At 38.1% G+C, this 12396-nt stretch overlaps 1 protein-coding gene across 5 annotated transcripts in view; it reads left to right on the forward strand.

Annotated features, from left to right (window-relative positions):
* The window catches only part of RGL1 (ral guanine nucleotide dissociation stimulator like 1), a 211609-nt gene that overhangs the window by 115620 nt on the left and 83593 nt on the right, over nucleotides 1–12396 (forward strand). For all 5 annotated transcript variants that reach the window (XR_003569639.1, XM_027868474.1, XM_027868472.1 and 2 more), the window contains one exon: nucleotides 7591–7668. Coding sequence is in view for 4 of the 5 variants with exons in the window: in XM_027868474.1 (XP_027724275.1) it covers nucleotides 7591–7668 (78 nt within the window). In the remaining variant the exon portion in view is untranslated. The remainder of the gene's footprint in view (nucleotides 1–7590; nucleotides 7669–12396) is intronic.

Below are 12396 nucleotides of genomic sequence, written 5' to 3' on the forward strand. Positions count from 1 at the left end.
AGATGTGCAGACAAATGCCCACAAACTAGAAAGTGATTCCTTTGTGCAAATAGACAAAACTGAGACAAAGAAACTTGGAATGATTGCCTCACGACCCCCTTGTGAAATGAGTAGCAGTGTCCTTACTACTAGTGCACAGACAAACTACTAGTCCTAGGAAATCTCAAGTCTTAAAATTCATTCTTTAAAACTCTACTGATACCCCATAATTGCACTCCTGAGTGACACATGGACACACACACACACACACACACAAAAGGTTTCTTTTACTTTAGTCTGTTTTTAAAGCAACAGTTGTAGAATGTTAGCAAGTAAAGTGTTTGGGATTAAAAACTGGAAATGAGAAGGAGGAGGTTACACACAGATCCAAGAGCTATAAGAATGCACAAAATAGGCCAGAAGAAGAGAAACAGATGACAGGGATCTGAAGAGAAAACTATGTGAAATCCTATACCAACAGTGATAGTGATCATGTTTAAGAAATGACTTTGAATTTGGATGTGAAATGGGATGAGAAGGGGAGGGAATAGGAGGAAAACTTCTTTTCCCTTTTCTTTGGCTAATATTAAATGTTAAATTATTAGTTCTACTTTTTTTGGTCTTCATTTTGAAAGGGTGGGGTTGTGGGTGTTACTGAGGTGAAAGCATGCTTCTGATTATTAATGGAAATTAAACAGCATTTTGTAGCTATTAAATAGAACAGGAAATCTTGGCTCTGCAAATACACAGAATTTGTTGTTTGCTGTTTAAGTGTAGGTTGCTAAGGCTGTTTCACTAATATGAAAACACACAGATGTTACAAAGCTCAGATAGACTCTGTAAGGGCCTGCCTGTAGGCTAGGGTGGCAGCTAGCTATGTGACCTTGGCCCTTAACATCTCTGGGCCTTCAGAGTCTCCGTCTCAGACCTGAGAGGTACCTGAGGAACCATCTGATCTAACCCCTACCTGAATAGGAATTCTGTGTACAACTGTCCAGCAGTTGAACATCCAGCTTCTATTTGAACTCCTCTCTTAGCTCTTGTCTAAAATTTTATGTTCCAGTGACCCCTCCCCCCCTCCCCAGCTTTTCCAGTCCTATACTTGTTCAGTAACAGTCTCTTTTAGGGAAGTCACAGAAAGCTCAGTCCCTGGCTCTGCCTGGAATCTCCTTTCTTTTGTCTGCTTGTCTTAAGGAACCACAGGTGCTGCAGGTAGCCATGTTCTTCAGGGAGGAGGCTTGATACCGTCACACATTCCCCAGGCATATCTGAGTGGAGATATCTGACCTGGAGGACATTTCTAATTAATAAGAAAGACAGTATTTAGATAGTACTTTATAATAATAATGAGATTTATGTTTATATTATTATTCATTTATAATAATCATAATAATCATATTTAGTGGTACAATATGTGAGAGAGTCTGAAGACCTGGTTCAGGTCCTCCTTGTATCATTAACTAGCTCTGTGGCCCCAGAAGATCACTTAACCTCTCTGGTCCTCAGTTTCCTCATATATAAAACAAAGGAATTGGGCTACATGACTTCTAAGGTGCCTTCTACCACAACATTATGTGCTCATTATATATCATTTGATCCTCACAATAGTCTTGTCATTTAGGTACTATTATTATTCCCATTTTACAGATGAGGAAAGTGAATCAGAGATGTTAGGTAACTTGCCCAGGGTCACAGAACTAACAAACAAATGTCTGAGGCAAGGTTTGAACTTGGGTTTTTCTGGCTCTAAGAGTCACATGCTATCTACTAGGCTACCTTGTTGTCTTTAGTGGGTAGGCTCCCTTCCCTCCATCTTTTTTTGTTTTTTTAAATCTTATTACTGATCCTTAGGTTAAAGTTCATATTTTCACCAAAGAATGTGCGGATTGTACCAGACGTCTATAGACAATTTCACCCACATGACCCTCATTGAGTGAAGGTTATGTTTCACTTTAAAGTTTTTTTCTCTTACCCAGCCTCTCAGCTTAGTTAAAATTAGTGGTTTTCAGAGGTCAGAATTTCTTGGTACAACTAAGCTTACAATTTCATAAATCACTGACTTCCATTGGGATTTCCCTATTCTCCTCACAGTCTCTGCCTCCCTAATACTCCCACACCAGACGCACAAACACAGACACACACAGAACTTCTCTCTCTACCCTGTCCTTATTCCCAGCTGCCTTATTAGAACTTAGAAGAGCCTATGGAGGACCATTGCATTGTCCCCTAATCCTGCCTCCTTCATTTCTCAGAACTTATTAGGTCAAAAAGGCCCTGTGCAGGGAGGCTCTTACTGAAGCACAGAATTTCAGAGTTGAAAGGGACCTTGGTCTCTCTAGGACACTTTTGGCTTGCATTTGTTTTTTAGACTGGATCTTCCTGTTCCTTTCAGGCTGGAAATGTAGCAGCCACATATATTCTCAGCCCCAATACAGATGCACTCATGCATTCTGATCTGCTTCATTTCTAACTTGTGTTGGTTTGCCCCTCCTTAGGAACTGTATTGCTCCCACTCTGTGGTAGTGCTGGCCTCAGTGGTACTGGACTTGGTGTGCACACCCTCCTGGCTTAGCCTGTTGAGGCCTAGAGCTCCTGAGAACTGCCAGCCACAGGCTGTCCAATAGTAGGAGTTACTACGACATCCCATGCTTTGTGTGATTTTTGAACAACTAACTTCTCCACAACTAATATACATTTTATTCATCTCACATTGGCTCCAATAAAGCCAACCCATTCCTTTCTGAGTCACAATTTTCTGCTTACCCATCAGAAATCAGTTAAACATTACCACCCCTTCCATAATTATTATGGTCCAGTAAATAATTACTCGGAACTAAATTTTGCAACTGCTTAGCAGAAATTTGACAGCCTGGGTGGCAACAGGTCATGGTAGAGAAAGCACAGGAGTGAGAGCCAGGAAAATTGGGTTCTTCTTCTCTCACTTGACTGTGTGACCGTGGTTAGTCACTTGACCTTTCTGGGCTTTGCTTTCTCCATAAACTGAGGGGATTCAAAATGATTTCTAAGGTCCCTTTCAGCTTTAACTATCTTTGCATCTGTCTTTCATGTGTCTCATTGGTTAGGAACTTTAATAACATTTTCCCCACTTACTAGATAGTTATATACAAATCCAGAATTTATATTTTTATTTGAACTTTATGACTTTAAGGTATCCAGTTTGTGACTCATACACCTTTTTAAGAAGTTGGAACTTTGATGTTTACTTCCAGGAGAGAGTTTTGAACATATTTTTTGGGGGGGGGGAGGGTAGATAATTTTGACTGTTCTGTTCTATATATTAAAAAAAAATCCAGTTTATTTACCACACTAGCTTAAATGAACTGAATTTGACTTTGTGTTTGTGGGGAAGCTATGAGTGGGTCCCGGGAAGCATCAGAGAAATGCTGATTCACCTGAAAACACTGCCAGGATTTGGCTTTAAGGTGGCCTGACATCAGGATTTGTAACTCCTGGACTCTAGTGCCAGATTTCATAGTATTTGATTTGAGAACTTCTGCCACTTGCAGAGAATGTTAATTTAGCTCAGTCGGGGAGATATTGCCATCGTTCATCTGTAAAGTTCTTTGAGAGTAAAAAGACATTTATAGTGATGGAAATAATGTACAGGCAACTGATAGGGGAGCCCTGGAAAACGCAAACTTCAAAGTGCTTCCCACTTTTCACCTTTTTCCTGCTTATTAAGATCTCCCTTAGAATCTTGGCTCTATGCTTCTAACTTTCTCCTGCTGTGTAGACTGTATTAAATTATTAATATTTACAGTACATCTTCATGGTTTAGACTCATAAGCATCTGTACTAGAAGTCACAAGTCTGGGGTTTGAATCCTGGCTCTGACAATCCTGATTGACCTATGTAACCTATGTAACATAAGACAAGTCACTCAATTCCTCTGAACTTCAGCTGCTTATGTAATGAGAAGAGTGTTGATTTTGGAGTCAGAGAGCTTGGATTTGAATTCTTCCTTTGTCACTTAGCACCTCTGTGACCTTAAGCATCATAGTCACTCTGAAACTCAATTTACTCATTTGTAAAATGGAGGGATTTTACACCTCAACTCTTTTCCAGCTCTAAATTTATGATCACATGATTTGGAAAATGCTGTAGGAGAGCAAATGAGATGTGATCAGGAAAACTAATGCTGTGAGGAATAAACTAGATAACATATCTGAAGAGCTTTGTGAGTATTAAAGCACCATATACATATTAGCTATCGTTATATTAACCCTATCTCTCAGGGTTGCTAGGATTAATGTTAATTCAACAAGCATTTATTCAGTGGCTACAGTGTGGCAAACCACTGAATGAGGCAATGGGAATTCAAAGACAAAAATAAAATAGTCTTTGCCCTCAAGGAGCTTCCATTCTATTGGGGGATACAACATGTACATGTATCAGTATATACACAATATGTTAAAATAATTTGGGGAGAGTTAGGGTGTTAGGGGAATCAGTCAGGTCTTCACACAAATAATAAGTGGCAGAGTGGGGATTTGAACACAAATCTTTCTGTCCAATGCTTTATCCTATAGACCAAGTAGCTCCCCAACTTGTGGTTGAACAGAGAATAGCACAAGGTTCTAGTGAAGTCAGGAAGAAAAAACCTGAAACTTCTTGCTCCAAATACCTCCTCAAAGAAAAGCGTTTGGAGCAATTATATAATGTATTTATTTTTCTGATAGCTGTCTCTCCGTTTATTTCTACTATGGCTCACTCCATTGAGAAGGTAAAAAATAAAACTTTATCAGAAGTCCTTAGTCTAGAGAAAAACCTAAAAGATATAAAACCCAATTTTGTTACTTGAAGAAAAAGCAAATTGTTTAATTGATATAATTCATGAGTTAGAGTAATTAGATAAAAAATTGCCTGGGTACCAGATAGATAATATCACAATCCTGTTCCCCCTCCACCATAAAGCCTATTTGGAGACAACTTAGGGACATTCTTCACAATGATGGTGGTCAAAGATAGATCCCAAAACACAACTGTATATACCCACTTGATGAAGTCATTTCTTACTCCCCATTTTACCCAAATAGGCAGAGAATAAACCTTCTTCTAATGGGTTATTTTGTCCCATGAGATATACCTGGAAGTCCTGAAAGTCCCCTAGGTAACAGCTGCAGAAAGGAACAAAGAAGAACAGCTAGGGTGTGGAACCATGGAAAATGTCTCTGGGAGGCCAATAAGGCCAGAAGGCTGATGATTCAAAGAGAGAAACAGGTGGATTAAGGGAGCCTGGGGGGTAGAACTGGGCCCAGAAGTCTGTACTGTGGCAAAGCAATCCGAGATGGAGCCAGATGGACTGGCATTAAATCAAGCCAGAAGGGAGATTTTTATTTAATAAAAGATTTTATATCCTAGCAACAAGAGACCATAAAGCTATTGGAGCCTTAACGTTATTAAGTGGAAGACAGAAGAATGCTTATTACTTATAGATAATTAGAAATCACCAGTGATAGAAGTCTTATTATCAAGCTTTGGAACAGATTATGATGATATCTAACTTCATAAAATTTCTAAATTCTTAGATACAATGAGAATCTGAAATAACATGGTAACTGCATGAAGGGTTAGAAATTAAAGACCCCTAAGAACTTCAAATTAATTTATCCAACACTGACTCTTATGAATAAAATAGTTATTATGTACTTATAAGTGTAATATCCTTACATTTAATCTAAAAGGACCATTGACTATCTAGCAGTACATTTTGGATAATATTTAATATGCTAAATTTGGAATTTCTAATTTTTGTTAAGGGAATTCATGACCAAATGGAAGCAGAAAATTAAATTATTATTGAGTGAATTTGGACCAAATTTATCCCACTTGATCCCTAAACAAATATATACTTTGGGGCTTGAATGGTCCAGATAGTCTAGTTTTGTGGCCCAATTCACCAGGTATTTACAAGTATTTACTTGGCTTACAGACCCTAATGCCGCAGATTTGTGCTCTGAGGGTTTTAATGGCCATATGGTTGTATTATTGACATTATTGTCTCCATTATCATTGCCTGTATTATGCACACCACCACCCAGAAAAGTCATGACACCTACTCATTAGGAGCTTATATTTACATACTTAGTAGCTTTGTGACCTTGGGCAAATCATTTAACAGTTGTCTGCCTCAGTTTCCTTAACTGTAAAATGGAGATAGTATCAGCACTTACCTCACAGTGTTGTTGTGAGGATCAAATTAAATAATATTTGTAACAGCACAGTACCTGACATAGTAAACACTTAATAAATGATCGTTCTCTTCCCCCTTATACTCCAAAGAAACCAAACTAAAGCAGTTTGGGGTGTCCAGACTGACTTTATTTGGTGCTTATTTAAGATGGTAGAGTGCTGGCTTAGGAAACTGTTGCTATTTTCCCTTGATCATTTTGGGAATAGCATTATAGGTCTTTCAATTCCAATGCCACACAGCAGAGGTGTCAAACACATTGAGACCCTGAACCAGATTAAAATGTAATTAGAGAACATTTAATAAAACAAATACAAATATGCTAGAACATAGATGATGTTAACATGTGGTTTTCTAAGTCAATATGTGCTAACAGGGATCCTTTTGTAAGTTTTGGTGGCCTCCAGGTTCTATTTGTGTTTGACACCACTGCCCTATAGCATGCCTCAAAAGGCTTAATAAGAAATCTTATGTCTTAGAATCATTCTGTGCTTCTTTTGCTAGGAGGAAAAGAATAGTTCTCTTCTAAGGTACCTTTATTTGTTAAAGGAAGTAAAGTTTTTTAAATAGATTTTAAATCTATTTTATTATCTATTTATGGTTTTTATATCATCTGTGCTTCCCTCTGTCTTCCTCCCCCTTCATCCTTCCAGTGAACCATAACTTACAACAAAAATTTTTTTTTAAAGGAAGAAGAAAAAAAGGAAGAGAAAAATCATTAGAACTAATCAAACACTGAAAAAAATCTACCACTATTTGTGTTGACATTGTGTTCATCATCATTGTTCATAGATACGTATTACCCTACCTACTCTTGAACACTGATTTCTACAAAGGGACAGGGGGAGGTGTCTTCTTAGATACCTCCTTTAGGGCCAAGCTTGTTCTTTATAACTTCCCAATATTGAGATTTTATCCAATTTTGTTATTTTCACATTGTTTAGTTATTATGTGTATTGTTTTCCTGGTTCTGCTTATTGTACCATTTATATGTCTTTTCAGACATCTTCATCACACTCATCATTTCTTATAGTACAGTAACATTTCATTACATTCATGTGCAAAAAATGCAGTGTTTAAAAAACAAACAAAACAGCTCGGGATGCAATCATGTCCATAATATCATTAAAGTAAAACACCAAAATTGAGGTAATTGTATATTCTGTTATATAATTTGGATATATATCTTGAAACATTTTTAAGTATAATGAGGTTATCATGACAACCAACTATTATTATTAAACTACTTGGATTTTTATAGATAGACCCATAGTTCTATGGAATAAGTCATAGTTCAATATCCTTTAGCAATTTTTTCCAAGCATACCTGTCATTCTGTTACAAAAATTGAATTGCTTTCTTTTCTGGTGCCAGTTGAATGTGTTTATTTTGTCATACAGGTATGGCAACCTGAAGAGTCCAAACTGTGAAGAAGATAGAAGCCAAAATTCGTCAGAATGCAAGACAGTGCTCAGGAAGTAAGTATGGCACACTTAAGACTGATATAGTGAACTTTCAGCCAGGAATGGAATGTCATCAGCACAGTTGGTTTTTTTCTCTTTGAAACTGTGGTGTGATTTTATTTTTGACTATACCTAATGATGTAAACCAGAATGTCTGTTGTAACTGGATATAGGTTCATCTTGGGGATAAAAACGTAAAGTCAAGGATTGGACATTAGCATGTACTCACATCATCTGTGATCTGGGGCCAGTATGGGGAAATCAGGTAGCTTTTAAATGAATTGGGTCTTCCCAGTGAAACTTCATTGTTTTATTTGGGATGCTTAAAACATACAGATCGTTGGGTTTACCTGCATTCGGATATGAGAACCTTGATGCATTCCAAAGCCATAAATCAGTTTTGGATTATGTGCAGTTTGTTATTAGCCATGCCATTGCCTGCTTCCGTTAGCATGGATTATTAAGGGATTACTGTGGATTATTAAGGAAAACCTTGAACAGTTGCCTTACAGTTTTCTTCTTTGTAGAAATGCCTTGCCTTCGTTTCCCCTCTCATGCTAGAATGGACAAGCTTGGTATCTGAGGATAACTTCAAATTTCTGAGATGGCAGATACCACACTGACATGTTTACAAATATAAACCACTTATATATCATAAACCACTTCCCTCAACCCCCAGTTTTCCAAGAACAACAAATTTGCACATTTTAGAATCCTATTCTGTAAGTTACTAGAATGTACAATTCATGAAATCAGGGGCTATGTCTTGTAGACACTTTATATCTTCCTTAGAGTCTTGCCCAGTGTACAGCACACAGCAGATGCTTTGTAAATTTTTGTTGAATAGATGACAATAATATAGTTGAGATTAACCCCACATGGCCTTGACTGAAGATGATGAAAGCTTGCTCCTTAACCTAGAATCTGAGTTCTCTTCTGTCCTTTAATACCAGAGCTATCAAGGAATTCTGCCTTACTGAGCTTATCTCCACCTTGAAACTAAGGATCAGAGCAATTTAAGACACTTTTTCTTCTCTACAGAACCACTGTGAACATTGAGCTATTGGCTAAGAGTAGATATATCCTTCAAAATGGTTCCAGCCATAGGAATCCATATATTCAGATGGCTTGGGCTTATATACGATCTAGACTGACCGTTTATTTAAATAGCCAGGTATCAGGATAGCAGTGTTGTGAAAAATACCCAGGGCTTTTCAGTCTTCTCCTGTTTTTCGTTTCATTTTGTTTTGTTTGTTTTTTTAAGTACAAATAAGTTTCTGGCAGAAACATTTAAGAAAATTGACTATGTTGTGTATCCGAAGTCATGTTCATTATTTTTAATGCCCCATCATAAAACCTCATTCAGGTTCATTGTATCCCGGGAAAATTTACTGTGAGAGCTCCAGAGTAAACTGCTAGGTTATAAAGTACTTTATAGCTTCAAACATATTGAGCCATTAACTAAGAGTCGTACAAGCACACTGATGAGGCCCACATTATCCAACGGCTAGCAAGTTGGAGATGTTTTGATGTCTTACCTTAGTTTGAGTTGCTTTTCTAACAGTGTCAGACAGAAATATGTTGCTTACAGGCAATTCCTTTATATTCTAAAACAAGTTAAATCTCCTTCTACCCTGATGCCTTGGTTCTGCTATCTCCATTTCTGACTCCCTTCTCTGGCCTCATTTTCCTTCTTTTTATTGTTCCATCTTGCCTCGCCCTCTTTGCTGCACTTCTCAGATTCCTTTTGTTTCTGGTATAGTTAGCCAGTTATATATCTCTCAGGAAAACGTAGGAAAGTATATGTACCCGCTTGTATCCAAGGTGTTTTGAGATTGTGTGTCCCTGGCCACTGCTGTCTGATGTACAGCAGCAGTAGAAGGCTTCTCATTAGAGGTGACAGCAGTAAGTTATAAGTCATATACATAGTATTTACCTTTTATAGTCACAACACATGTTATTTTTTAAAAAAAATTTGAGTGCTTCTATTCGGAAATGTCTTTTGTTTCTGTCACTGAACCTCACTGACTTATTAGAACAATTAGTTAAGATTACAAGCTTGGTAAAATGTTGAAGATATTCAGAAGGCTGCTAATGCAGCATCAGACTGGAAGCTGAGAGACCTGGGCTGTTGTTTCGATTTGGCCACAAACAAGTTGGGTGAGATTGAGTGGATCATTTGACTTTTCTGTGCCTTGGTGTCTTTATCTGTAACGTCAGGGTATTGGCCTCAATAGTTTCTAAAGTCCCTGGTAGCCTGATTCTAACTGCTTATATCCTTAACATGTGGCTAGGTAGTAATCTCTAGTTCCTTCTCCCCTTTGTTTTATAAAGCTATGCATCATATTGTTCAGAAAGTGGCATTCAGAAGTAGAAAAGGTCTTCTATCTATGAGGATAAGGCATTTATTGAAAATTAAGCTTTTTTTCTAGGCTAGTTTTGTTTTCCTTATGTTATTCTATTTGTGCCTCTCCTGTAGTGTCTTTTCTTGTGAATGGACACTGATGTAATGATTTAGCTTAAAACACAAATATAATCTCCTCAGGTTGGCATTTAAAGCCCTCCAAAAATATGGCCTCAGACTGCTTTTCTAGATTTATTTCACAGTTCTTCTCTTTTTTAACTCTATGTCCCTATGTCCAGCCATGGCCACTTGCTCTTCCATGAACTTGATATGCAATCTCCCACCTCCATGCCTTAGTATAGACTCAGTTCACGAGCTACTTCCCATAGAAAGCCTTTCCTCATTCTTCTAGCTGTTAACGCTCTCTCCTTCCTTGTGAATGGGTGTGTGGGGTGTATTGGTATTCAAGGAGGACTAGCACCTCTGGTGTGAGGGTTTGCCAAGCCCTTTTCAGGGCTGCTTATCGACCGTTGGTGTCCACCTGGAACTTAACTCTCACCTGTGGTTCCAAGAAGCTGTAGCATGTGCAGGGGCCACACCTAGGTAAAACCATCTCTGCAGATGGACTAAACCAGCTTGAGGGTAACAAGTGGGCCATAAACCAGTATATGAGTTTGGGGGTGTCCCCCAGTGGAATGAACAGATGAGAACAATTTATTCCAACAGCCATGAAGGCAACTGAAGCAGGTGCTTAGAGCTTGGTCAGACATCGAAGATGCCAAGGTTGTCCACTGCCATCTGGGGCCATTGCCAGACAGCTTGACTTTAGTGTTGCCACTGAACTTTGATGACTCTGGAAGAGAGTGAAGCGACTTTGTGCCACTCTGCCTCACTTAATTCCAATTCACTCCCTTGATGTCATTGGTCCTTTTGGAAAGTGAAGAACAATAATACTCTCTCTTCAAATTTTCTTGAAATAATTATCTTATCTGTTTAGATATGGTATTACTCCTTCCACATCCATTAGAATGCAAACTCCTTGAGGGTAGGGACTATTTTTCTGTTTGTTTTTTGTCTTTGTGTTCCTGCATCTAGCACAATCCCTTAAGCATTCTAGGTATTTAATAAATGTTTGTTGGATTGCATTTGAAGACAGCCGAAAGTAGACAGATTCTTTCCCTTGCCCTTCAATGACTGGTGATACCATAATTAATTGTTGCTGTCATATACACAGAGCAAACCAAGATTTTTGTCCCATGGTAAACAAGGGAAGCATGTTTTCCTTTGGATATAAATCCGTACTCTTGTGATTTCAGGTGGGGAACAGACAGCAGGATTCAATGAAATCTTAAAACATCCTGTTTGAGGTTAGATGTCTCCAGAATAGCAGACCAGAAAAATAAACATTGAATTGGGCTTAAATATAAGCAGAAAAATATCTAACTTTGGGGTGTTTTTCTAGCATTTGCTTTTAAAGCATAGAGCAAATGTTGTGCCATATAAAAGCTTCTGTTTGCATCTGCCTTCTGATGTACAAAGTGTTCTGTCTACAGTACATTATTAATCCTCATAACAAACTTGTGAAGTACTTAGTACAGCTATTACCATTAGTTTCTTACAAATGAAGAAGCTGAGTGTCAGGCATATAATGTGAGTTTACCAAGGTCCAGAACCAGTTCACAGGAGAGCCAGGACTTGAAAATAGGTTTTGTGACTCCAGTTTTTCTATTTTGCTGAATTGCCACTCAGAAAGGTAATGCTTCTCTCTTCTTTTTCTAAACATGGACTCCTCTGTAAGAGTATATACTGAGTAGGAAGTAAAAAGGAGAAGCAATAGATGCAATCCTATAGAAGCTCTCCACTGCACAGAAGCAGCATTCTAGATGAAAGATTGCTTTCTTATGTCCTAGATGAAAACAAATGAAGACATTTTAAACATTTAAAGCTGTATCAAAGAGCCTCGCAAAGATGTGTAATTCTAGTCCAGTTATTCTCCTTTTGGGGATATGTGCTGTATCAGACAGCTTTAAAATGCTCTGACTAGAGCAAGAATCCTCAAATGCCAAAGAAATCAACTTCTCTGCCTTTGTGATACCAGGTTCTGGGCCAGATAGTGGACTCTGCTAAATTAAAAGGAGGAAGGAGCTAGAATGGAATTCAGACTGATCCAAAGAACAAAGACACATTTACCCCAAAGATCTTGCTCTTCGGGTCTTGAGCAACCAGGGGATTGGATATCTAAGACAGATAGGAAAGTGGGAGAGTTTTGGGGGAAAGATACGTTTTGGATATGTTGAGTTTAAAATCTCTATGAGACATCCAGATTAAAATGTCCAATAGGCAAGATCGGGTCAGCAGAGAGGTTGGGACAAAATAAATAGAACTGAGAATCATCAGAA

Source organism: Vombatus ursinus, unplaced genomic scaffold (genome assembly GCF_900497805.2).
Source record: "Vombatus ursinus unplaced genomic scaffold, bare-nosed wombat genome assembly UNPS02014789.1, whole genome shotgun sequence".
In the NCBI taxonomy this organism is placed as follows: domain Eukaryota; kingdom Metazoa; phylum Chordata; class Mammalia; order Diprotodontia; family Vombatidae; genus Vombatus; species Vombatus ursinus.